Source organism: Chamaea fasciata, unplaced genomic scaffold (genome assembly GCF_029207755.1).
Source record: "Chamaea fasciata isolate MVZ Bird 193981 ecotype frontalis unplaced genomic scaffold, bChaFas1.0.hap1 SCAF_1, whole genome shotgun sequence".
Classification (NCBI taxonomy): Eukaryota; Metazoa; Chordata; class Aves; order Passeriformes; family Sylviidae; genus Chamaea; species Chamaea fasciata.
In genome coordinates this window covers 136,324,879-136,351,172 of record NW_027094086.1, presented here as the reverse complement: position 1 = coordinate 136,351,172, position 26,294 = coordinate 136,324,879, and the positions used below count along the sequence as shown (strand labels likewise).

The 26,294-nt window shown below is 38.2% G+C and overlaps 2 protein-coding genes across 2 annotated transcripts; one reads left to right on the top strand and one right to left on the bottom strand.

The window, feature by feature from the left end:
- Nucleotides 1-2,448: 2,448 nt before the first annotated feature.
- Nucleotides 2,449-11,139, bottom strand: THNSL1 (threonine synthase like 1). Its single transcript, XM_066199181.1, is given in 4 exon segments — nucleotides 2,449-8,821; nucleotides 8,823-8,855; nucleotides 10,977-11,028; nucleotides 11,030-11,139. Coding segments are annotated over 4 exon segments (2,442 nt in total). The 3' UTR covers nucleotides 2,449-6,574.
- Nucleotides 11,140-11,145: 6 nt separating this feature from the next.
- ENKUR (enkurin, TRPC channel interacting protein) lies at nucleotides 11,146-24,821 on the top strand. The gene is made up of 5 exons (XM_066199192.1): nucleotides 11,146-11,405; nucleotides 14,801-14,946; nucleotides 16,072-16,289; nucleotides 16,990-17,136; nucleotides 20,582-24,821. The coding sequence occupies exons 1-5, from the start codon at nucleotides 11,332-11,334 to the stop codon at nucleotides 20,753-20,755; spliced, it is 759 nt and encodes a 252-aa protein (XP_066055289.1). The 5' UTR covers nucleotides 11,146-11,331; the 3' UTR covers nucleotides 20,756-24,821.
- The last annotated feature ends 1,473 nt before the right edge of the window (nucleotides 24,822-26,294 follow it).

Genomic DNA, 26,294 nt, shown 5'->3' with positions numbered 1-26,294 from the left:
CTTAAAAGCTTGGAAAAGTAAACAATAATAAATAAATGATAATTATCTATATTCAATAAAGCTGACATTTACACAGACACTTTCCTCCTGTGCTGTTCACCTCATTTTCATAATGAAAGCATATATAGCCCAAACCATCACAAGGCGTATTGTATAATGAAATTTAAAACTAATGAGCCATATCCTAATAGCCATGAGTCAAGTCAGGGTACGCATTAGTAGTCCATTTGCAACTCTCTAGAGAGAGAAGGAACAGGGCTAAACATATCCAGTAGCCTATTTAGCTCAGAACTTGCTCTGTATACTGATCACACCACAACAGAACTGAAATTAGTTCATAATTTCTATCTCTCAAACCTCTGTGAAATGCTATTCATGCATTTGTTAAAGGCAAGTTACTGCTGGGGCAGCCAAACACGACTTGTGATTGTTTGGTTTGATCTCTTGTGTAATATGGGTCTGACTTGTCTGAATTAGTCCTCTTTCTATCAAACCACATTTTTTTCAGGAAATCATCTGATATGTCCAGATTAGAGATGTCTTTACTGTTCTGTTACACACCTTTATCTTTTTTTGTAACACGTTCGACTTCTGCTTAGGCTTGCTGGATGACTCTTTCTCTGCTAGGTGGAACAGTTCTTTACTATCAATTTTTTCTCCAAAGATGGTTCATCTAGGCTGATTCTTCTTTCACTAAACTAAGCAGATTCTGTTTTTTGAGACTCTCATGCCAGTGCTTCTTTTTAATGCTTTTATTGTTCTCATGACTGTTTTCTGTCCAGCTTCCCAGCATTACTGAAAATTGTGACTACTGAAATCAGGCATAATATTCTTCCAAAAGGTTACACCAAAGCCAAATACAGACAGCAGTATTTCTTCCCTGGCAGTATTTCCATTTCTAACCTCAGGATCTAACTGGACCTTTTGGCCACAAGGCATGCTGAAAATTCATACTCATCTCCAGACACCATTCAAAGCCAGCATTTCCTACCACAAATTGTTCAACTTGCTAAGTATGTTCTCAAATCTCTATGCTCCTAAAAACACAGGTCTACTTAGGCCAGAGTGAAATGCAAATTGCTTACAGCTCCTAACCAAGCAATTAATCTTGCTCTGATTAAGTGGCTCTTTAGTATTTAAGTTTTGTGGCATCTGCAGATTTGAACAGTCATTACTTTATTTCCTCCTATGTTCTTAGTAAACTCATGGTTAAGAGCCAAATCCTGTGTGAACTCACATGACAAATCTGTTCAGTCTTTGAGTTCTTTCAGGTTTGACTCAATTATTGTCATGATGAATTTTAAATCTGGGAGTGATACCCTCCATGTTTCTATAACAATAACTCTTTAAAATAAACTATTTGAAAACCTGAGTCTACTCCAAACACCAGTGACAAAATATCTAAATAAAATGCTAGAGTAACAATTCCTGTGCTATGTAACTGATTTTGTGAAACTTGAGATACACTTTTTATGAAAAATGTGTTCTTGTGTTGTGCAAGGAAAACACTAGGGATTCTCTCCTTGGTTAAATTGTATAATACCATACATAATCAAGTAAATCAGGTGTTATCTTGATTCCACTGAATAATTTTCCTATACTGTCAAGAAGGAGACCAGACAGCATCTTAAACACTTATCAGGGAGTAAAGTCTTCTCGAGTAAAATGAGCAAACAGCTTGGATCTTGGTCCACACTTAGAGATCTTTGAAAGTTTTAGCTAAATTGGAGAGTAAGACCAAGACAGTTGTCTTTTAGATTGCTACATTCTGAAAAAATCTGAAGCAACAGCTTCCCAGGTCTGACAAGCAAACTGAGCACATTTGTAACTGCCATGAAAAAACACAGTGACATCTAAATCCTCCTTAAGCTGCTAATACATGTTCAGAATCAATGGTCCATTCACATTAATTCACTGACATTAACTGCTCATTGCTGTTTCAACCATTCAAGTAATTTTAAGCCCATGATCCTGAAATGATACAAGTGTACCAAAGTTGCTCCACAACAGCTAACAGACAACTAGCTCATCTCTCCACAGAACTAAATATGAATAAGAAAGGTTACACTGTCAGAGATTTCCTTTTCCATAACAATCCTCAGAATGCAGGCTTTCCATGCAGCACAGGACAAGTCTGTGGTGCAATGTAAACAGTGTTTAGATATTTGCTATTTTTGAACTGTGTTTCCTTTTTTATACATACTTCATTCCAGAATGATTCAGATTATTTCACTAAAATCTTAGTCTCGGCAAAGTAAATTACCTAGAATATAACCAACTATACCCTCAACTTTCTAGGAAACACAGGATGGAATACATCTTTCAAGACTTAAGAATGTCAAACTCTGAAACCACTTATTTTAGTGGATTTTCTTTATAGCAGATTGATACGGATTTACAAACATATTTGCAAAGGAAGTGCCATAGTGCTATATAGATCCTGCAGTGTTTATTTAGAAAAAAATACAGTGGATACAAATGAGTAATGTGTACTTTTGGTATGCCAAACATGATATACTTAATAGCAATGTCTGTTCTTGATGTCCTTGAAAGCAAGCTGACCTTTTGAACAACAAGAATCCTCCCTGTAGAGTTCCATCAGATAAAATATTACATCACCTCAAAACTGTAAATAGCAATTCTTTTTATATAATAAAATCCTAAGAAAACAGAATTATCTTCTGATGTTCTATTCATCCTTTACCTCAAGTCACTCTCTGTCACCCTGAGAAGAAGGGCTGTGACTAAAGGCAAGTAATGAGCACCTGGTACATCTGTAAGCACAACAAAGTATTTTCCAGACAAATATTCTTATAATAAAAAGTGTAAATATAGATGCTATATTTCTCCTTACATTTCTCCTTACATTAAATTTGTCCCTGAGGTTTTTCATGTAGTAGAAGTGTTCAGCAAAGATTTATCTATACAGAAGAAGAACAGCTTAACTAAAGAAATGCTTTTACTCTGGGTCAACAAAGCGGGTGGAAATGTGTAGATCTGCATGCTCACACTCTCTGTCAACCTGGATTTTATTGATTGATACTGCAACATCCTGCTAGACAAACAGGAGCAAACTCTGTATACAGAAAACCCAAATAGCTTAAAGAATCCTGCTGCCCAACACAATATGAATTTGCTTTTCTGTACCATTGGCACACCCACCATGCCTTAAAAAGTTAATAGAAAATTACATATGACAGCATTCAGTGTGCACAGTGTCTAAATGCTGAACATACAAGATAAAAAAAAAGGGGCACTTATGCCCAGTCTTTAATGCCTTTTGAATCTTTCCTAATATCGATAGTGGGGAAAAAAAGGACCATAACAGTAGCACAATTGTGGTTGAACCACAGTATACTGTTGACACTAAAAAAATCTGGGCTGGGAAGAAAGTGAGTTTGCTTTCCTTACTATCCTATGTACCCACAGCCAGCTATCCTGAGCATGCTGGAAGTTTTTTTCCCTTGCAGGACAGAAGATTGTACACTACAGCTACCAAAACACAGCATTAGCACCAGGTCACAAGTACTGCGTACATCCCAGATCACAACACTACTGCAGCATTTTATAATGTCCATTACTAGGATCCACAAGCAGAAGTAGAGCAGGAAAATCGTTTACTGAAGTTAATGAAAGTCCAAAAATTAATTATTTTTGAAAATTAGTAAATACTGTATTGTAAAAGCCTTTAGACATTCTGAGAAATGTATTAATATTGTATGTGCTCATTACCTACTGCCCTTAGACACCGTAAATCCACGCTGAAAGCCCTTCCCTAAGTACAAGTGCTCGTTTTTTTACTTACTTAGTTTATATTGACTGCTATAATGGCTCATGTGATAGGAAAGCAGCAACTAGAATTCAAACCATGCTTGGGTTACTGCCATGAACCTTAAAATAATTTAGTCATGCCAAAATAAATCCTCTGCTAGTTTAGTTCTGACCAGTTCATCTAACACTAAGTTATCTCAGGGTAGGCTGTTAGCTTCTAGTCTTATCTTGTTTAGAATCTCAGCTCTTCCCTTTCAGGTGCTTTCTACAAAAACAAGCTCTTCTTTGAAGATTTTTCTATTAAGTATTGTAACTGTGTGTGACAAACTGCCCTGTGATGTCAAATGGCATTAAGCCCCATGGAACCAAGCACTGTAGGATTTCCAGCGAGTCCTTAAGCTGAAACCAAACCCTGTCCCAGTAATTCAATCCAGGCAGCTGGGTTTGTTTGATTTTGGGGTTTTTTTTCCAAGAGTTAAAATTCTGGTTTTGTACTGAGCACACCCAGAGAAAGCATTACATTTTTTCCCACTTGGAATTATTGTAAGAATCAGACTGAAACATACAGAAACACAAGGTAAATGTTCACTTATCACTAATACAAGCAATGCCTCTTTCTTGGCAATATGCTTATGTAACTTTTTCTTACAGAACACGGATTTTTTTAATGACATAATCATGGTCTTTGCCATGTCATGTTTGGAAAATTATGAAAATTGCCCTGCTCTATGAGGACACAGAATGAGTTGGATCTTTTCATACTACAGGAGGTTCAGTGGGCACTTCAGCACAGTTGTCCAATACTTCAGTGGTGGTTAAGAAGAGACTGGAGGCTCTCTCTTCACAAGGAGCCATACAGAAATGACAAGGGGGGAACCACCAGGAGAAGGTTCATTTTGGTTTAAGAAAGAAATATTTACAATGAGAACACTCAATCACTGGAACAATATCCCCAGGGATGTGGGAGGGTCTCCATTGCTGGAAGTTTTTAAGACATAACTAGAGAGGATGCTGGATAATCTTATCTAGCCTCCCTTTGTCACAAAAGGTTGGCCCAGATGATGTTTTCAGGTCACTTCCAACCTGGTCTGTTTACAATTCCATGAAAACAAAAATTTATTTTTCAAAGTTACTGCAGAAATAGTGAATGAGGTTTGAGCAAAGAACTAGAAAGGTCCTAAAAAGGTATCTAAGAATCTAGACAGCTAATGTGGGAATCCAGAAAGGTACTGCGTCACACTCACGTTCCCAGCTACATTTAATGATACTGTATATGTATTCACTGTGGCAAAGGCACACACTTGGGACTTTTAGCTTATGCTGGAAGAAATTACAATTCTTTAAAATAGTTTGCTAGATGGTGTCTAGTTCACTTCTAGTGTGGCAAAAAGTACAAGTAGGCACACAGAGGAAGGCGTTGGATATGACAACAGTTCAAAGCCCCAAGTGAATCCTGACGTGTAGGAAATGTTGCCTATTGAAGAGGCAAAAATGTTATCAATTACCAGATTATTTGAATCTTACTGGGAAACACAACTTCCCATAGCTATATGTCTTTATGTCTGAAGACTCTTAGCACTTTACCTCTAATTGCATTCCATTCAAAATTTCAATAAATCATTTTACCATTTCCCATAGTATGAAATGTAGTTTATGTCCTTGTGAAACAATCTTCAATTAGCAGAATACATTCATCCATAACCACGTGATCTCCTAGGACAATCCAGTCTATTTTTTTCTTCAGAAAAAACAAGAGCAAAGAGCCTGTCATTAGCAAAACCACATGATGTATTTTGAGTTACATAATGAACACTTCTGATGCTATCACACTGGAATTCATCCTTCACTTTCCTTGATGAGATGCCAAGTAATCTGGGAAGCTTCTTTCTTACACTAACTCATGCAAACCATGAATAATATAGAACATCAAGGAAATTAACTTAAGAAAAGTATGAAAACACAAGTAATTAGAACAAGAAAAGCTATATAATCTCAAAGATAAAACATAAAACAAAAAAAAACACAACGTAAATAAATGGTGAAGTCTGGTTCTTATTTAAGAAGATTGCTGTTACCACTATCAGATTCTTCTATAGTATTAAAAAAGGATGCTACAGTTGAAAGTTCCAATTAAAAACATCTAGGAAAGAGACTAAAAGACACTGGAGGAAAAGCCACACCTCAAATATATTAAAAATATTGAATTGGGTATTCTATTTGACACAGGAAAATATTTGGGGAAGAGAAAAGGTGTTAAAAACAAAATGACCAGATTTTTTTACTTAGACACTGGCCACACAATACATAAAAAACATTATACAAGAAGGTAATATATCGCAAAATTCAATGGTTCAAGGATTGACAATACAAGGACATTTTAATCTTTGTAGTGAAATCAACCCTCATTAGTAACATATGAACATGATTATATTATGTTTCAGTGCCCTAAGTGAAATGAGTTAAAGTTCCAGAAAGGTCAGACTTCATTATCTGCCTCCTTCCATTGAGGATGCTTCAGGCTTGTGGAGGAGACAGCACTGCCAAGGGAAGCCAGCAGTGCTGGCATCTCCACTGTGAATGATTTGCAAAACGCTATTCCAGTTTTTATACTCTCAACTCACAACCTTTCACCACCACTAGAAATCTCACACATGTTACTTACAAATACTGTTGAAAGCTTGACAACTGAATATAAAACTGTGAGATATGCTGTGGACTGGACACAGGCCAGATGAATGATGGCTTTAGTAAAGCATGCAGCTTGATAAGAAGGTATTGCCATTGTGGACATTGGATCAGTCGCTCAAAAAACTTTCATAAAATGATTTTGAATTAAGGTTTCTATATGGGACATCAGCACACTCATATCAGCAGCACAGACCTGGTGATCCCCATTTCCTGTCTTTTTCAAGGTCTCTAATAGGCCCCAGTGGATTGGAGGCAGAGCGCTGTAAGAACTCAGCAAGTGAAGCTGACTTAATGGATTCTGATTTATTTCTGCAATCCTCAAGGCCCTCAAGATAGCAGGTGCAAACTTAGAATAATGAGCTGTAGATGAAATAATAATTGGGCAAGTTCTATCTTGTAATCGATCTGCAACTACTTTAGCAACAGCTGTGTGTGTATCCAAAATATATCCTGTAGTACTGTACACAGAGTGAATGGCAGCCAGACAGTCCTCATCAGAGCACCAGCCAGCCACTAAGTCCTGCTGAAGCTTTCCAAGTAGATCTTTCCGCAGCTGGAAGTGGCCTTGATTTTCCAGCTGATTAAATAATTGTGTCACCAGCTGTCCATCTTCATTAGCAATCAGGTGTAAGTATCGCTCAAGATTGGAGGACTTCAAAATATCTACTGCTGGTGAAAAACTGGAAATTAATTTTCTTCCCCTCAAATCATAAACACCTGTTTTTATGAAGTCAGTCAAAACATTGTTTTCATTGGAAGCACAAATACATTTTCTAATAGGAATTCCCATCATTTTAGCATAGAAAGCAGCTAACATGTTGCCAAAGTTTCCTGTAGGAATGCAAATATCTACAGGGCTTCCAAAAGAAATAATACCTTGATGAACGAGATCAAGGTATGCAGAGGCGTGATAAACTATCTGAGGAAGCAGTCGTGCCCAGTTTATGGAGTTTGCTGCAGCTAAAGCTGTTCCATATTCTACTGTAAGAAAGCCAGTAAAATCAGAATTAGTAAAGATTTGCTTTATAGCTGTCTGGCAAAAATCAAAATCAGATTTGACACCCACTGACCAAGCATTTTCTTTCTGACAGCCAATCATTTGTGATTTTTGAATTGGGCTTACTCCATGCTCAGGAAAAAAATTCACCAGAGCAATTCTCTGTTTGTCAGTGTCATGGAGACGACTAAAGCCATCTAGAACAGCACTCCCTGTGTCCCCAGAAGTAGCCACCAGAATCAAGTAATTGCAGCTTCTGGGAATGCAGTAGGCAAATAAATGTGGCACCAACTGCAATGCAAAATCTTTAAATGATGCTGTTGGTCCATGAAATAACTCAAGAAGGAACTGATTGCCTGCCAGATGCCTAACTGGGGCAACTTTAGAACAACTAAAGTTTTCTCCATAAGCAGTTTCAACAATTTCTGCCAGCTTAGAAGCAGGAATATCAGCAGGATGTATGCATCTTTCTAGTATGACCTGAGCTCTTTCAACGTAAGTTACTTCTATCAGACCTTGCCATTCTTCAGCAGTGAATTTTGGAAGTCCTCTCTCAGGAACAAAGAGTCCTCCATCAAGGGCTAAGCCCTGAGTAACAACATCACTGAAATATAATTTATGAGAGTCTTCTTCCGTCCTCCTTCCAGACCTACTAGACCTCGTCGAAATGAAAGTTTCCAGTTCCGAGTCTTGGTATCTCTTCACAGCATCAATTACCTTTTCTGCCACAATCTCCGCTTCAACATCCCCTCCACAAAGAACACGGATGTCAAACCACCTTTTGTAGAACTGCTTCCTAAACTGAAGTACATCTTTGAGAGAAACACCAGGAGACAGGCCCACGATACGATCCATTTGCTTTGATTTCAGCCTGCTCATAATGACTGTCGTGGGCACATCCAGATAAACGACTATTCCATTTTTCTTGATGTGCTGCATGCCAGCAGCATGCATTGGATTGGACCCGCTAAGGGAAATAACACTTCCAGATGCTGAGAACTTCAACAGGGCTTTTCCTTCCTCCTCTAGAAATTCTTCATAACCAATGTCCCGCAGTTTTTCCGACACACTCATATTCCAGGTCGTTTCAAGGACATCATCATCTATGTCTATGACAGGGCAATCTAGTTTCTGGCCTACTATTCTCCCAGTTGTTGTTTTCCCAGCACCTGGAGGTCCCATCAGGATAATGTTTTTCTTTCCAAGAAGAGAATGACTTGAGAACCATGACTTCCATATCTGTGCAAATGCAACAGGTCTTGAAAGCATCAGTTTTAAACACATGTTAGAAAGACTGTTTTTGGTTATTAGTCTTAAAGGCTGATACTGAAAAATGTGAAACATCTTCTGGTGAGTTATTGTGGGGGTTTTTTCCAAGACAACTTGACAATCCACTTAACTGCTTCAGAAAGAAAACAAAAACACAAACAGTAACTAGTCCTTCAGCAAATATCAAAAAAAAAAAAACCCTCAAGGATTTAAAATTTAGAACACTTCAAACATAAATCCAGCTATGACCTCATCAGTGCCAAGGATGTATTTTTCAGAATAAGACTGATTCCCCTCTCCTGCATAGTTCCAGCTTGTTTCCACAGACAAATCCAACTTCAAAAAGTCCATGTCGTCAAGGTAAAGAAACGCATCCAAGCCTAACGCTATAATACTGTTTGCAAATAATATTGCTTATACGTATTCAAAATCAACTAGTCAATTGAAATCAAAATCAATTCTAGAAGACTTGCTTCTAACTACACATAACATTGTTTGTAAGTAACAATTGATTACCTTCTTGTAATCAAAATGTTAACAAAATATACATTTGCCCCACCTCCCAAGAAAACTTAAACCTTTTTTTTTAAAATCCTTTCTTTCTAAAAATACCAAACACAAGACTCACTTAAATACACAGATAACTCACAGTCTTGTGCAACAGCAAGGCTGGATGAGTTGCATTCAAATCTCTTCTGAAGGGATGGAAGCCAAGCAAGGGATTTTTGAAGAACTCCTACACTGGAAATGTATTGAATGTAATTTGGGGGTAGAGGGAGAGGAGAGAGAGACAGATAGACAGAGAGAAATCATGAGGACTCTCTACCAGCAAAAATGTAACTAAGAAGGATGAATTTCCAACAAAGCAAGAAACTCCTGACATTGTGCTTTACTTAGAGAAATAAACACCAATATCAGCACTAATTGGAGCACATGATTTGTCTGCAATTTTTAGAGCAAAAGGGGAAAGACTCTCAAAATTTCCCTATAACTGTGAGAGGGGCAGCGCAAAGAGCATTTGCTCACTTCTATGGAAAGTTGAGCTTGCAGACAGTAAATCTCTGTGTTTGCACCCAGTGCTGTGACCTGGAAGATACACTGTAATTACAAAGGATAGATTAAAGTGGGCACATAACGCTATCCAGGTTTTTTTTCCTCAATCCTTGTAAAGTATAAGGAGGTCATCCTGTGTAGATGCAATATAAGGGTTTTACAAATCTTTATTTAAAAAGGGTTTCAAAAAACTTTACAAACCCTTAATAAAAGGAAAAACAAACCACAAAGAGTAATTTTAATATCCAATATCAATATCTCTAAAACTGTACTGCAATAGTAAGCACTCTAGTGTATATATAAGTATGTACATATTCCTTTTAGGGACAGAAAGAGATCTTCATATTAAACTTGCAGAATGTAAAAAAGTTATAGTCAGGAGTAAATAAACCCAAAACCAGTATATTTTAGTGACTTTATTTCTTGAACGTAAGAATCACTTCAAACATCGTGTGTGTGAACTAAGGGAGTGAAACCCATGCCAAGCACAGAGTCCTGCCTGCCATCTGCTCCACTACAGGTTAACTTTGAGCTGCAGTCAGTTGGTGTGCATTACACAAATAACGAGTGTAACATCTGGGCTGCCTTATGAATTTAGGCCATAGGTATTGTTTAAAATCAACCTGAGTTTTGCGCTCACCCACATAAAGTACACCTACATAGAAGGCCAGAAGCATTGACTATAACCCATCTCTTTGAAATAATTTTTTGTCCACCGTCAAAACTTTAACAGTAAAACCAGCTCAAACGATCCACCCACCCCACTTGAGATACAAACTCCCTGCCAAAAGGGTGGAGTTGTTGCAACAGAGCTTACACACATACCTCCAGTCACATTTTGCTTTGGCAACTCAGCTCGACATGGACAGCACCTATATATCTTTAGCTGTGACCCACAATTTTAACCAGCCCTGCCGTGACAGGCGCTCTAGTGAAAACTGGGCCTTGTTACTTGGACAGACAAGAGACCAGCCCCCAAACCAAGCTCCTGCAGCGGCTCCCTGAAGGAGTCAAAGCGCGGATGGGAGGAGGGAGGCAGCCGGACGGACCGCACCCATCCACCCGGCCAGCATGGCCCCGGGCTACGGGGCTCCCACCTCCACTCGCCCCGTCCTGCCCTGCCCTGTCCTGTCCCCCTTGTCCCGGCTGGGTTCCACCCCCGCCCCCCCGGCGCCCTCAGCGCGGCGCGCGCACGTACCGGCGGGGGCGGGGACCGCTGCCACAGGTACCGCGCACGCGCAGTCCCGCGGGCCGGCTGCCTCGGCTTCCCCCGCGCCGCGCGGTACCGGCAGCAGCTGCGCCTGCGCGGGCGCTCCGAGCCTGGCGCTGGGGCAGGCGGCGGCGGAGGCGCCGCCCCTCATGGCGCCGTTCCCCTGACGGTTTCCCCGGTAACGGACAACAGCCGCCGGCCCCGCCCCGAGCCCCTCGGCGAGGCGGCGCTTCTCCTGTCCAAACCCCCCAGCAGGGTGGGTGGGTACCCCGCGTCCACCCCGCGTCCAGAGCCCCGCAAGCAGACGAGCGGTTCCCCGTGCCCGCGCTCCCACGGCTGGAGCATGGCCACGCCGAGTGCCCTGGAGGGCGCCTGTGACCCCCCGCCCCCACCGGAGCAGCCCGGCAAACCTGAAGGGTATGTGGGTGTGACGGAGCCGCTGGCAGGCAGGGCGTCTGGTCCTGGCAAGGCAGTGCATCTAACGGGGAACAGGTTCAAAAACCCCAAACAAACTAATTTTTGCATAGTTCCACCTCCTCCGAACGAGTCACTAACATCCAGGGTGCTGGAGTGTGTCCAGAGGAGGGCAGCGAACCTAGTGAAGGGTCTGGAGCACAAGTCCTATCAGGAGCAGGTGAGGGAGTTTTGCCTGGAGAAAAGGAGGCTCAGGGGTGATTTTATTGCTCTCTACAACTGCCTGAAAGGAGGGTGTAGCCAGGTGGGGGTTGGTCTTTTTTCCTAGGCAGTTAGCGACCGGACGAGAGGACGTGGCCTCAGCTGCACCAGGGCAGGTTTAGATTGGACGTTAGGAGGAGATTCTTCACAAGAAGGGGTGATTGGTCCTGGAGTGGGCTGCCCAGGAAGGTGGTGGAGTCCCTGTCCCTGCAGGTGTTTAAGGAAATACTGGATGTGGCACTCAACTAGATTGACAAGAGGGTGTTCGACTTGATAACTCAGAGGTCTTTTCCAACCTAATTGATTCTGTGATCTGAGGGTTTACAATCTGCTCCAAGAAGTGATGATTAAGTTTGGTGGGTTCAGTGACATCTTGTTAGTTCATAATTTACAAAGCACTCCTATGCACAGGAATTACATGACATTGTTATTTACAGTTAGAACAGTGCAGTGAGCAGCTGAAAAGGTGTGTCCTCTGACACTGTTTCTTTTGCTTCCCTTTCTTACCTCTTGCCTTAAAAATATAAGAAAAGGCCTTTTGCCAAGAGTTATGCAGACATGTTGTTTTATTCAAGTTCCGATTTATATAAAAGGCTGTTACACTGAGCATCTTTAGTGAAAGGGTAGGTCGTAACTCAATAGCTTTTAAACAAGTAGATGTATCAGTGACACTCGTTAGAACAAAGATAGTTATCCTGTTTCAGGTGAAAGGATTCAGACACATGAGATTCCTAGTTCTGAGTCTTTCCCATGTAAAAGTAGATTTTTAAATTTTGTTTCTTTTCATGGTGAATGGATATAGTTTTGGACAGAGATACTTCTGAAGACAGAGGAAGGTGAAAGGACAATATGGCAAGGCATGCACACTAAATCCATTCCTGACTTAATACCATTCAGAGATTTGCATACTCCATGACCATTAGGTTTAGTTTAGGCAATGGATTCCTTGGCTTAGATATAATCTGACTAAATCCCCTTCTGATCTCATTGACTTCTGTTGTCACCACACTTGCATCTTAGGTTCACAATGTGACAAATATTCAGCTGGTAACAGGACTATTGAACCTGGTTAATAGCATGATTTGACCAGTTTTAACTAATGCATACAGAATCTACTTTTTTTGTATGGAGTTTTTTTCCAAATGAAATCATATATTTTTCACTCTCAACTGACTGATACTGCTTATGAAACCACAGCAAACATACTCATTTTCCCCAGCTTTGATACCCCAAGTTGACACCTAAGGAATAGGTGTCATCTTCTATCTTTTTACAGATGTATTGTCTTTTTTTCCCTTGCTAAATGATGAACAGCTTAGATTCTGACGTTCCCCATAACCATGTCTTCCTTGCAACCCTCCCTAACCCTGTGATATTGAGCCACTTTCTTGGTCTGGAAAGTTACTGAAAAGATAACAGATCCCCTCATCTCTTTGTCCAAAGGAACATCTATAGCTGTGTACAAATGATGTCTTTACCTCATGCCAGTATGTAAGAAACTCAGTGTCTTCTCATTTATTTCCTCATTCCAAGACTGTGAACCCCACTAGGTCAAAATTTGCATAAAGCCAGTGCTTTTCTCTCCCATGTACTCATGATGCCACTTCTAGAAAATCGTGAGGAATACCATTATTTATCAGTTTGGTGGGTTTGTGCAATGTCTATACATCTTTGCCATGAAATTAACAGAAAAAAAGAATCCCAACTCATTCCTTATAATTAGAAGTATTTCAGGAAGTATATGTAATCTTATGCAAATAATCCTTTCTCTGATTTTGGCGACCAAATCTCCAAAAGACAAAGTAAGTCCACAATTTTAATGAAGTCCTCTGACACATTCTAATGTTACGATCAAGTACAAATACATTTATTGGACATTTGCGGCTCAGGGACAAGAACATCTATCAGTGTTGCTACTGTGATACACATTCAGTGGCCCAGGATTACATGGTTTCTTTCTTCCTATTTCAATATTTCCATGGAATGGGTTGCACTTTATGTGATCTTTCTTGTTCTTTGTTTTTATCCTTACTTGAAAACATGGCATAGTTTTTTTCATAAATACATTTTTTTCTGTAAAAGAAGCACAGTTTTTCATAAGCTTTTGTCTACCATAAATTAATATGACATGTTTCCTAAAGGTGGACATATTATAAAAGTACAGTGAGGGAGCTTTTGCTTCAGGAGCAGGGAGTTCTGCTTCCTCAGGCAAACATCTGTGACAGCTCAGTCATTCAGAGAGAGGCAAGAAGTTGCCAAGTTAATGGTCAGTGTTTGACTTCTTTTGGAGATTTTGATTAGGACGGGGGTTATCATGCCATATGCAACATTAGACCAAAACAGCAGTGTGTGCATACCATGTTCATACAGCTTTTCATGTCTGAGCCCTCACTGATTTTCACATCAGCTGTTTCAGCACCAACCCCACCACTGATTACCATTGTTCAAGACTACAGCTCCTATCTGTGTAATATAAGGAATCTGCAGTGTGCTGTGCTATTTCAGGGCAGTCACCCATCTCATCTCTCGTAAGAGTCTGTAACAGACGGTTCAACTGGAACATTGAGACATTGATACAGTGGACAGTAATAAGAAAAACTGATGATTAAGGACATGCTGTACAATTCTTGACTACATTTGACATCTCTTCTCGAGCATAAATCACAGAATCATAGGTAATGCTGAGTTGGAAGAGAGCCATCAGTATCATTGAATCCAACTCCTGGCCCTGCCCAGGACACCCCAAGAATCACACCATGTACCAAGGGAATTCGTACAAACACTACTCAAGTTTGTTTCCAAAATTTAGGTCTTGCTGGATTTCAGAATGTCTGTGTTCAGCGTTTATATTTGGTATTTATTTCCCCAAGTGTGATAATCCTGACCTCAGAGACACAAGAGCAGAAGGAAGAAGCAAGCTAACTGCAGAACCAGAAAACTCGTTTGTCAGTGCAGTACTAGATTTAGCCTTAGCATGGAGGCTGTGTGAATGATGGTCTTTATCTGGGAGAGAGTACAAAACAAAACAGATTAAGCTTTTGCTATGAACTACTGCAAAAAAAGTATATTCTTTGAAGAACTATTTTAAGTATTTTTCTGACCCTTAACTTCTTTCTGGCTATTTTTTAACCTCTAAGGTGTATGTCCAAAGTTAGAGAACTTGTGAAACATGAAGCGGAGAAAAATAAATCTCAGTGGAAAACTATGGGGCCAGCAAAAGTTGCAGTGCCATCTCCAAATGATATTCTGCAGAAACAGCCCAAGAAACCCAAGTTAGCACCAAGTAAGTGTAGACAGAAAATATATGCAATGTAATGTGTTTTTTGGGGTAGGGAGTTAAGTCTTTGTGTCCTACAGTACTAAGTTATGGCCAGCTATCAGGTTGTAAAAACAAAAGTACTGGTTTGTGGGGTCAGTATCAGGAAACCAGGTGCTGTAGGAATGAGCCTTGTCACTTGTGACATTACACTTGTTTGTTGCCAAAGAACATGAACTCAGACAACTTGGATCAAATCCTTATTTCTGCTATGAGTTATAACTAGAGTTATGTCTAGTGGGAAATACAATGGGAAATAATTATTCTTAATCACTCACTGTAAGTGAGACTATTCAGGATACTACTGAATTTCTGTTGGTGCCTTGGAGAAAAGATTACACTAAAATGCAGGAGTTTCTATATTCTCTGGAGAAAGGGTTTTGAGAAGTTGTTTACAAGGATTAGGGAGCAGCAAGAGCAGGGCTCTTCCCTAAGGAGAGATGAGTCAGACATTGAGGGCAGCCACAATGCAGGCTGGGCAAAGACCTCACCAAGAGAGTGCAGTCCCAGCACGCCAGGCAGGCCAGCAGAGCAGGGTGGTGAGGAAGGTCTGTCTGTCCTGTCAGTGTCCCACTGACCATCAAGCAAAGTTGGGTTATAGGCCAGGTCCCTGCACTGATTCCACAAAACTCCTCAGGGGCAGGACCAGGGGCAGACATGGCTGAGACAGCTCAGCCAGGTATTGACAGGTGAAATGGGGTTCCTGAGCCCAAGGGGGGTGGGGTAGATGCCCCAGATGAGACTGGATGGGACCATTATTGCCCAAGGGCTCTGACAAGGAGCACCTCTACTAAAAGTAGTTATAATTACATTCGAAAAAAGTCCTGTACTACTGCACTTAAGAGCAAATGAGTGACATACAAGGAAAACCCATCTGAAACAACATAGTGTTTCCTAGTTATGAAACTCCTATTAGGCCAAACAAACATACGTCACAGTTCATTGACAGGCAGTTCTTTCATTTTAGATACTGTTGGGTTCTATTTTTATGTAATTCTGTACATAGTTATTCCCTTTTGAAAAGTGTAATAATATGAAATCGCAAATATCTTCAAATTTATTGCTGAGAATGTTTACGTGCTCTATTCACAGAAAAAAAGGAACAGGATGTTAAAAGATTGCTTCCATTATTGCCACCCAGGACATACCACCCAGTTATTCACATTAAAAAGAATTTTATAAATAAAAATGCAGTTGCTGTTATCACAGGGGAGCCTAAAAAGCCTCGACATTTTTGTGTTGATACAAGACATGGAGATAAATATCTCCTTGAACCTTCAGGACTTTTCCCAAAATACATTAAAAAAAAGGTAAGTTTTATTAAATTATATTGGAAATACTATTCATAATGCTTATTTTAGGTTCACTCTTGCATAGATATCATGGCTGTTCATGTTAGACCCCTTGAATTCATCAAGAAGAAATCACTGACACTAGATTTGTGCCTTTCCTTTGCTCATTTTACAAAAGTTAAGGCTAAATAGACATGTTTCCCCAAGAATGTCTGAGATATCCAGAAGTTAATTTTTCCTCACAGAAACACATCAGTATGGAATAGTTTATCCTTCTTAACTAGTCCAGTTTTCATGTATGTATTCTTGTCTGTTGCAATGTTCAGCAAAAATCAGGGTGCAGGACGACCTTTCAGAGAAGTTCTCTAAGGAATGTTTCCAATCATAGAAGCTGACACCATATAAAAATGTAAAATAGCTCACTGTCATGAGCAGGTTTCAAACTCCTTGCTCAACCATCAGTTCTTATAAATAGACATTTTGGTTTCTGAATTCGGTTGTCTTCTAAGGTTGTGAAAAGAAATTGAAGCGAATTGCCTATATGGTTTTCTCAGGCTACAAAGATAATCATGTTTGGTACTTTTCAGGACACGATGATTTAGTATTTTAGTAGCACAAATTGTCATTTCAAGCTATTTTTGCAAATAGATGGATGACAGGCATCTCTTTGTTCCCTTCTTAAAAGCACATATAAGGAACTTCTTCCTTCTCCTTGTAGAATTATGGTGTTATACCAAAATGTGTGACACGGAGAAAGGAAGAAATGAAGAGAGAGGAGGAAGAATACCAGGCCAGAGTTTTGGAGCAACTCAAGAAGAAAGCCATGAAAGCTCTATCTGAAGAAGAAAGGACAGATATTCTAAAGGTAGATATTTTGATTTAGTGTAATTAGTAACATGTCCAAAAGTTTAAATAAGGTAGTGTAAGTCCAAATAAATAATAAAAGTATACTTTTTTGGTTAAGTGAAACGAATTAGTTGACTGCTTTTTCACTAGATGGAGCTGTAGAACAGTTGTATACAACTGAAAGAAACTGATCTAGCTACAGTTTTAATCCAGTTTTCAATTCTGTTTGGTTCTTATCCACCTTAATGACTCAGAATTTCAGTGAAACTTCAAAGAGCACAAAATCACCAATATGGATTTAGTGACATTTATTAATGGAGAAATAGAATTTTTTTTCCTAATGCAGAATATTGTTCCTTTTATTGGCAGTTTCTATCTTAACATTGTGACCTCATTGATTAAAGTGTAATGATTTGCTTTTAAATATGGCAAAAAAAGAAAACAGAATTAAATTGCAATACAATCATAGAACTATGACTGAAAATTTTATATTTTGTCAAGCTGTTGTGGATACGGTCTTTCATACAGTTTTTATTGCACAAGACTTTCTAAAGAGAATTAATACCATAAAAGAAGTAGACCATAAAAGAGATATCTTAAAAGTATATCCTGCCCCAGAACTGGAATTTTTCCTGACCACTTTTTAGACAAATTTCTTATGAAAATGAAGCTTATATGACTGTGATATCTGTATATCAGTCTGTCCCTTGATCACTTGCTCTTAGCAGCCACCTGAAACAAATTAATAGATAGATGGACAGCTCAAAGATGCCAAATTCACACACAAAAAAATATATCGAGAGAAAACAGTGTCTAACTCATTTGCCTGAAAGATGAACTGGTTAATTGGCAAGGTCTGAAATGTCCACCACAATGGTCTTTTGCATATTTGACAAGCAGTAGAAGCCAGGAAGGAGTATGGGAGGGAGGTGAGGGTATTGCACTGACAGCAATAGAACAAAAACATCATGCTGTTTTGAAGAAGATTGAGATATTTTTATGGTGGGAAAGGCATGGGACAAGCTAATGGTCCAGCAAGTCAACTATGCAGCAAAAATATATGTGCAAAAAAGGCATGTGAGTTCAGCTGCTCACTGTTCTGCCTTTAGGATTAAAATGATGTTCTGTATTTTTCAAATACAGGAATGCACTGGAATATTTTTTTAATCTTTAAAGTTTTTCGATTGTTTTTATTAACTCAGTATTTCTTTTAATTTTTTTTCAAGAACATTTGTACTTCCATTGGCTTACTTATACAGTCATATTGTCAGGAGGAATTAGTGTCCCCAGGGTATGTGGCTGTAGACATATGGGAATTTCTGTCCTTTAAAATAATTGACATTGCTAGTGTACACATGTGCACTATCTGATTTGAAAGAATACGTGGCAATAGATGCCTGAGACCAAAATCAAGCCTCATGACCTTACAAAAATAAAGAGAAGCAATTTGTGCCAACATTTTTTGAACTCTTCCTTGTGCTTACTTTGGTTGGGATTTTATGATAATAAAAGAGAATGTTGATAAATGCAGTACATATTTCTCAGTGATCCAGCATGTATTAGAATTCCATATATAGAGTTGGATATTCAGTTTGTGATCTAGCTGTAGGAATAGTGGTCAGCATACTATATTGTTGGAGGAGCTGTAAAGGAGATTTTTATAGAGTCATGATCTGCTTTTGATCTCTCCACTTTGTAGGGATAGAGCAAATTTGATGAATGTACCCTCTAATGTTTTAAAATTCACTGTTTTCAATTATTTCCAAGCCAGTTCTTACTAATGTACACGATAAGAATTATTTAAAGAATCTATGAAAGTTTTTGAAAAGATGAGATTTATTTTTATGCCTATATATTTGTAAATTGTACCTGATGCCTGGTAGACTATGAACCTTATCAAAGTACGTTACAGCCTTGGATAGCAAAGACAAGTATCATTATGGGACAGTAGATAAATATCGTTGTTGCTCTAAGTTTCACATGGATCAGTGAAGTTTTTAAGCTTATGTAGATATTTGTATAAGAAGATTGTTGGAATGACTTTATGAACAACACTTAGATGCTTAATATGAATATGCAAAAAGCATGAATTGCTATGCAATAAGTACACTAGCTTGAGTGGTTAAAATATTAGTTCATATTAAAGCTTACATTTTTCTTAGTGTTGGCAGGAGAGTTCATTTTTTTTTCTGTAAATCCACTTATATAGTCATCAAAGGACAAGTTTTTTAGCACAAGAGCCCTTGAGTTCTAAAATAGAAACAACAGTCTTCAAAGCTAAATATGTATAAAAACAAACCCTCTACATTTAACTTCAGTATGTTCATCAGTTTGCCAGACTGTGAGAAAAGTGTTTAATAATAATGGAGGACATGAGGTTGGAAATCAGAGTGTGCCATAAAATCAGTGTGCCAATTAAATTCGGTTTTAGTTATGGAGAAGAGCTGAAAACTTTTGTTCCCAAGAGAGTAACTTCACTTTTTTATTTTAGAAGATACTTTGTGATATCCTCTAAGGTGACAGAATTGAGAGCCATAGACACTGGAGAACTGTTTTCTCACTGATAGGCTTGTTATTTACTGATTGCTGTCTCAGTTCCTTTTTAGTTGTGTTTATTAACTTCACCCATAGTTTTCATGGGGACATTTGATGCACTGGATAAACTCTACTAAATCCTCACATATATGTGGATAGAATATGTAGATTGTGATTATACTTTTGAGGAGAGAAAATAAGAGCAATAGTTGTGATAATTGTAAGAAGGATATAAAGACAAAATTTAAATTTTATTTTTCTACCACTGTCTGGTTCCTTTTTATGTATATTGGTGGATAACAGTGTTGTCTCTGGTGTTAACAGATTTATGAGTAGGCTTTGGATTATAGCATTTTTAATTCTGCTACGTGGAATTTTAGTCTTGAGGTTTTATATATAGAGGATATGGTTTGCTTTTTCTAGAAAGGTAATTCTTTGCACAGCAGCATTCAAGAGAGGTAGTAGTTATTGAAATTATTGTTGATAGAATCAGTGACAGTTAGGGGTTTTAGCCCAATGATAAATAAATTGCCCATAGTTGTTACTGTAAATGTAGATTAGAAGGGGAATGCAATTATTCAGAATTTTTTCAAAGTAGTTTATAGAAGTTGAAATGTTGTGGAATCACTTTGGTGTCTGTGGTCTGAACGAGTCTTGATTACAGAAAATTAAGCTGCTGGTGAGATGGCCTGAAACTTATGCTGAATTTTACTGAATTTTGGCTGGAGTTCCAAGTATTGTAACTCTTAAGGATTTTAATAATTTGATCCAATTAAGATGATTACATATTTTTATATACTTATCTATTATTTTTAAATTGCAGTGACACTTAGCAAATGTAATATATTTAAAAAATCAAGTAGGTTATGTACATACTGTTCTTACTTTAAGTTTTTCTCATGTATTTCCTTTTCATGAAATGGCACCAGGCACTGAAAAAGAAGTGGGAGGAAGTAAATTGTGCATATCAGAGTCTTCCAGTACTAACAGACACCATGAACAAGAGGATGCATAAAGAAAAGCTGGAATTAGAGCTGAAACAACTGGAGCATGACATAGCAGCAATCGAGAAGCACAAAACTATCTACATTGCAGATGTGTAAGGATTCTTGTTCAGATACTGCCTCTTTTCTCCTTTTTCTCTATCCATGCATCACCAGGAAGTGCCTCTCTAAATTCTCAGATGCTACCGTCAACTATTTAGAAGGAAATACTCAACTAAGTGTGTAGTTTCTTAGAAAAGTTGTTGCATATAACTCATCTGTACAATTCCCAAAACATTTTGAAATAAATTGTTCAACTAAACTTTGAGTATGAATAATGAATTTAATTTATTATTCTTTCTAATTTTTATTAACTACTAAGATTTCTATAAAGATCATACAGAAAGCATATAAAAAACTGTTTTATATGTTTGGAGCACATCTTTCCTTGCCTAGCCAAAACAAAGGGAAATAATTGGCTGCTGAAAACAGCTTGGTAAATACAATTTCAGGATTGAATGGCATCTGGACTGTATATTAAAGAGATGTTGTGCTTTACTTAAAAGCTTGAGTGATTGTATTTCTAAGCAGCTTGGCTTCTACATAACATTTTGTGTACTCATTTTTTATTACCAAAACCAATTTTTAATGTGCAAACCTGTAATAATACAGACTTCACACAATACAGATACCACATGTGTACTTTTACAAGTACATAATTCTTATATGTATATATTATAGTAAATCTACAATTAAATTAGAAAAATGTGTTTTGACTGGAACTATGTGTGTACTGTTAGAATGAAAGCAATACACAAGTATCTGAGTCAAGACTTAGAGAAAAATTATATCAGCACACTCTATTGCAATTGCTTGCATAGAATGAAAAAATGTTTTTCTTTCTTACTGCTTAACCTTTGTTTCATAGAATCATAGATATTGTTTAGATTAGAAAAAATCTTTTTCAGTCTTTCAGAACACAGTTTTTTTCTGCATGGTATCAATCACTACCACCAGCAGTTGTTATGACATTACCATATCTGATATCAGCAAAGGATAAAGTAAAAAATTTGAAATTAACTATGAAAAGCCAAGTATTCCTGTACATTGAGTTCCTTTCCTAAATTTGTGTGGCTTTGAAGACTTCACAGTGATTCTAGGTTTTATTTCTTGTGCATATTATATTTGTCTTTGTCATGCACTAGGAACGTGTGGGTGAGCAGGAATGTGTATTTTCTTATTTGTAACTTATGGTTCAGCAATCATGTTTGTTTTTGAAGGATGTAAGCTGGAAGAAAGCTGCAGGTTTGTGAAATGTGGATTTAATATACTTCTTACTCAAAAGAATGACATACTGTATATTTTAACAAAACTACTCTTAGTTATTAGCAGTTAATAATATTTGGCATTTTCTTCTAGTGAAGTACCTGATACCCCTCTTAAGAAATTCAGTGTAATCAGAAAAGGCTGTTTCTTATGGCTTGAAATAAAAAAAAAAAAAGATTTGACTCCAAAAGAGCATGCATTCCCACTGCCTCCCTCTCAACTTTTACTTATTTGCAGACTGGCTGATTTAGCTTAGGATCTGTATTTGGTTCTTCCATTTATCATCAGTGCTAACTTTATGGAAATGCAAAATAAGTGGTGGCCTATCCCAAAATTTGGGACAAGCAGCTAGGCCACACTTAGAAGCCTTCATCATTCACCAATAGAAATGACTGCTTTTTAAAATTGTGAGAAGTATGTTAATGTATTATTGGGAAATTAGGAAGTGAATGGGAAGGGATGCAAAAAGTATGCCTGTGTCACAGGAGAGGAAGAGACAAAAGCCAGTGTCCTTCTGTAGCTGAGTGGACTGTCACTGTCACTAGTGTCTTTCAACAGTGCTGCGGTGTTTTTTTCCTGAGCCTCAAATAGCTCTTTGCAGGTAGCTCTGCTGCATGTTCCCCTCATGAGTGAGATATGTGAATTGCTTCTGTCACCCTATGGAGAGGCTTCTGGTGTGTATTCCACGGGACCTGCCAACACGTCTGATTATGGAAAAATATTATAATGGAAATCATTGAAAATGCATGCAGAATGATAATGTTCTTACCCTTTAGCTCTCTCTGAGAAGTTTGACAAAATAAATTTACAGAATCCAAAGAATGTAACTCTGTATTTATATGTTCAGGAAATGTCAGTGATTGAAAGTATAATGTTCATGAATCAACTAACATGTATCATTAGTATAACAAAAAGAAGAAGGTGAATAAACTCAATTGTTCTGATAGAATTGTTCCCTCATAAAAGCTTTTAAATATTAACAGAAACAAGTCTGTCCACAGGCTAAAAAGTAGCATTACCAGTTGAAACATCCTTTAAATTCACTAGTCAGTTGCTAATAATCAATGGATTAACAAGACTATAACCAAAATGCTTCACTAGTTCATAATTATAAAACTGGTAATTATAAATTATCCATATTAAATTGGATAACCATCATAAAACATGAAAAATGTGGCATGAATAATCTATTGGTCAGTAAGAGTTATGTTCCCACAAACTGAAAATATTTCCTGTTGGAAGTTGTGCATGACAAAGCTGTGTATCTATTTTTTAAAAATAGCAACGTGAAATTATGATGAATATCTCACTGGCTGTTCTTGAGAATGAAACTATTTATATTCAGGAAGGAAGGGATCAGATATGGCATCGTCACAAACAGAGGGAGTTCCTGATTGTATGGCTCCGATAGAGCTGCCTCGAGCAAGCATCAGCTCTGACAGGAGCATGTGGGCTCCATGTGGCTGATCTTGGACCATGGTGCCTTATTGGGCTCTGCCTGCATTCCTGGGGACTAAGTCTGGGACAGTTCTTCAAAACCTTCCTTGTAGAGGGGAAAACTCATTCCCCTCACAAAACAGTAAGACAAAAAATCCGTGGGAAAAATGGGAGAGATTCACCACTGAATTAATTTTCCAGTCTCTCTTGGTAGGTTTTTTTGTAGGAGGGCATGTTCTGACTCCTTGTAAATTTTTGTGGAAAATTGGTACTGCAGACTGCTGCTGTGATGGCTCTGCCACAAAGCTAAAATCTAGTCCTTTCACTGGCATACATTTCAAGCAACACAACATATCTAACAATTTCAGCCTTAATGAAGGCAGACATCTTTCAGATAAGAAAATTTCACATATATGCAGATTAATAGGATTCTAGATAAATGCTAGCCCTAGTCCACACTTTCATCCTCAGCTTAAGGATGCTTATAATATTAATGACATAATTAGAGGAGAGACAGGTGGAAAACCCTGTTATTAAGGTCATCTGACATTTCCCATAGTCAAGGAAGGCAGCTGCTGAGCCCTGCAGCTGGCTGGCATTGTCCACCCCAGGAACCAGGTGTGTATTGAGCCTGACCAAGCCAAGGAGGGAGGGCCATTTCTTCCAGGAGTGGCCATCCAAGGTGGTGATGCACACTTGACCATATAAATGCCTAGACCCTTGTAAGGTCTTTCATACTATCTCAATCTTCTTGTGCTCCTTCTTGTCATGCAAAGTTATGTAAATAAAATATGAGTAAATTCAGGGTTTTCACCTTCCAGGCTAAGCAGTGGCATTATGGTAGGAATGCACTGTGAGTTATTTCTTGTGTTTTTTTCTTTACTGTTTAAAGGATGCTGATATAAATGTGACTTCCATTTCACCAAGTTATGAAACATAATTTTTTAATAGACTCTACCTCCACAAATAGTTGTAGACAGGCAGACATAGCCAAGTAGCAGCTATATGCTGGTCTTGTGTACGCTGCTAGGGGAGTGAACTTCTGTTCAGTCACAGTACTAGCCTGTGGTGTTCATTATTCCATGGCAGCCTCGACATTGACTCCACAGCATGAAGAAATTCACAGAAACATGCAAACACTGGAACAAATTTGTATTAAATCTTTCCTCAAACGGCCTTTGCAGTGGTGCCCACCAAAAATTTAAGAACAGCTGAGATGCTGTTGAGCTGAAATAAGAGTTTATCTTGCTGACCTGTACAGTTTCCTTGAACTCCCCTGGTACTGTAGCCTGCTATTTCTTGTCTTCGATTGTTATCTGTCATATGGATTGTGTTTTTCTCTCTTTGCTTAGTGTCTGACACAATTTTGTCTGTTAGTAGAGCTCTTGTGTGCTTGTAATAACAGTAATAATAAATATGATCACCTGGGCATGAAGACCATACAGTAAGATTCTTGTTGTTTACTAAAAGGATCTGTTTTCCAAGAACCCTCATTTCATTTGTTTCAGCAGCTGGAAAGTAGGAGTTGAAGGAAGAGAAATGAGATTTAAAGCACTTAACCTATTCCCTGGAGAAATATGATTTATTCATGTCTTTGTCATAGCATGTTTTTGAAATGCAATGGTAAATTACTTATACCTGGCCTTTTCACTGGAAACCATTAATACTGCATTTCTCCTTTTTGGGATTTCTGACGTGCAATTTGAGTCCATCTGTTTTAAATACAGGATACGTGTGCATCAAGTTTGAACTATGATTTGAGCCTAAACAGCATTATGAAATAGTTTAAAAGCTACTGGTTACTCAAAATTATCAAAATTAATGATTAATTTAGTGTTGCTAGGTGAGAGCCCCCGTACAGAAAATTCAGGTGACTCAATCCTCTAATTCCAAGAGCTGCTGTAAAAATGGACAAGTACCTATAGAACTGTTCTTTGAGGTCCATTTTAAAGGAGCTCATGTTACTTTGAGGTCCATATTCAAGCTGAGGAAGCAATGTAGTAATTCTCTCTTAAAAGGAAAAAACCTCCAGTAGTGCTCAACATGTGGCCCCAAGCACTGCACAAAGGGAGAAACAACCACATTTTGCTGTTTGCTCAGGAGGAGTGATTTGTCTTTTACACAAGCAATAAAATTAGTGGATGGTCCAAGTCCAGCATTCCAGCACCCTCGGGTAGCACAGAGGCTGTCCAGCCATGAACATTCACTGTCCTATGCTACAAGAAAATTCTTGGGACCAGTCTCTGTTTTTCAATACACTTTTGTTACTCCACAATTTATTCTAAGCAAGCTGTGAAGTAAACAAAATTATATCAAAGATAACTCTGGGGGGAAAAAAAGCCCTTAAACTGTTACTTGTTTAGTTGTCTATGACACTCTGAATTCTTTTGTTTGGCACTTTCCTAGATTTGTTTTAATTAGGGAAAAAATAGTTTAGAAAGAGGGATGAAGCCAAGTGAACAACCTCCTTTAAAAGGAAAACAAACTCTAACAGTTATATTCATTACATTGGGTGTGACCCACTATATAGTTAGAATTCCCTGACTAGTTTTAATCGTCATGCATGATGCATTTGTCATAGGATATGATGTGAGCAGCATTCCTTGAAAATAGTCCTTTATCATTCAAACATCAATTCCTCTAAATAGCTGGTTAGGGCAAATATTTCCATAATATTATAAAGAACATAAAGTTTATTCTAGTATTGAAGGACAAGAGGAAATTTCTGTTTGCATTTCTTCCAGCTATAAGGACTCCATATTAATAATGTGAACCTGAAAAGCAGGAAGGGTATCTTCAGGAGCCAGGAAATTGCAAAGCAAAGCTCTTGCTGCTCTCGTTTGGCACAGTGAGATTAATAACAAACAAAAATGTAGTTTAGTATTAAAGATGTTTA

What these genes read in the sequence shown, in the direction of transcription:
- ENKUR (XM_066199192.1), top strand. Translation starts at nt 11,332, where the DNA reads ATGGCCACGCCGAGTGCCCTGGAGGGCGCCTGTGACCCCCCGCCCCCA. An exon ending in GAAACCCAAGTTAGCACCAA is followed by an intron (nt 14,947 to 16,071) that starts GTAAGTGTAGAC and finishes CTCTATTCACAG; the next exon opens with AAAAAAAGGAACAGGATGTT. An exon ending in CAAAATACATTAAAAAAAAG is followed by an intron (nt 16,290 to 16,989) that starts GTAAGTTTTATT and finishes TTCTCCTTGTAG; the next exon opens with AATTATGGTGTTATACCAAA.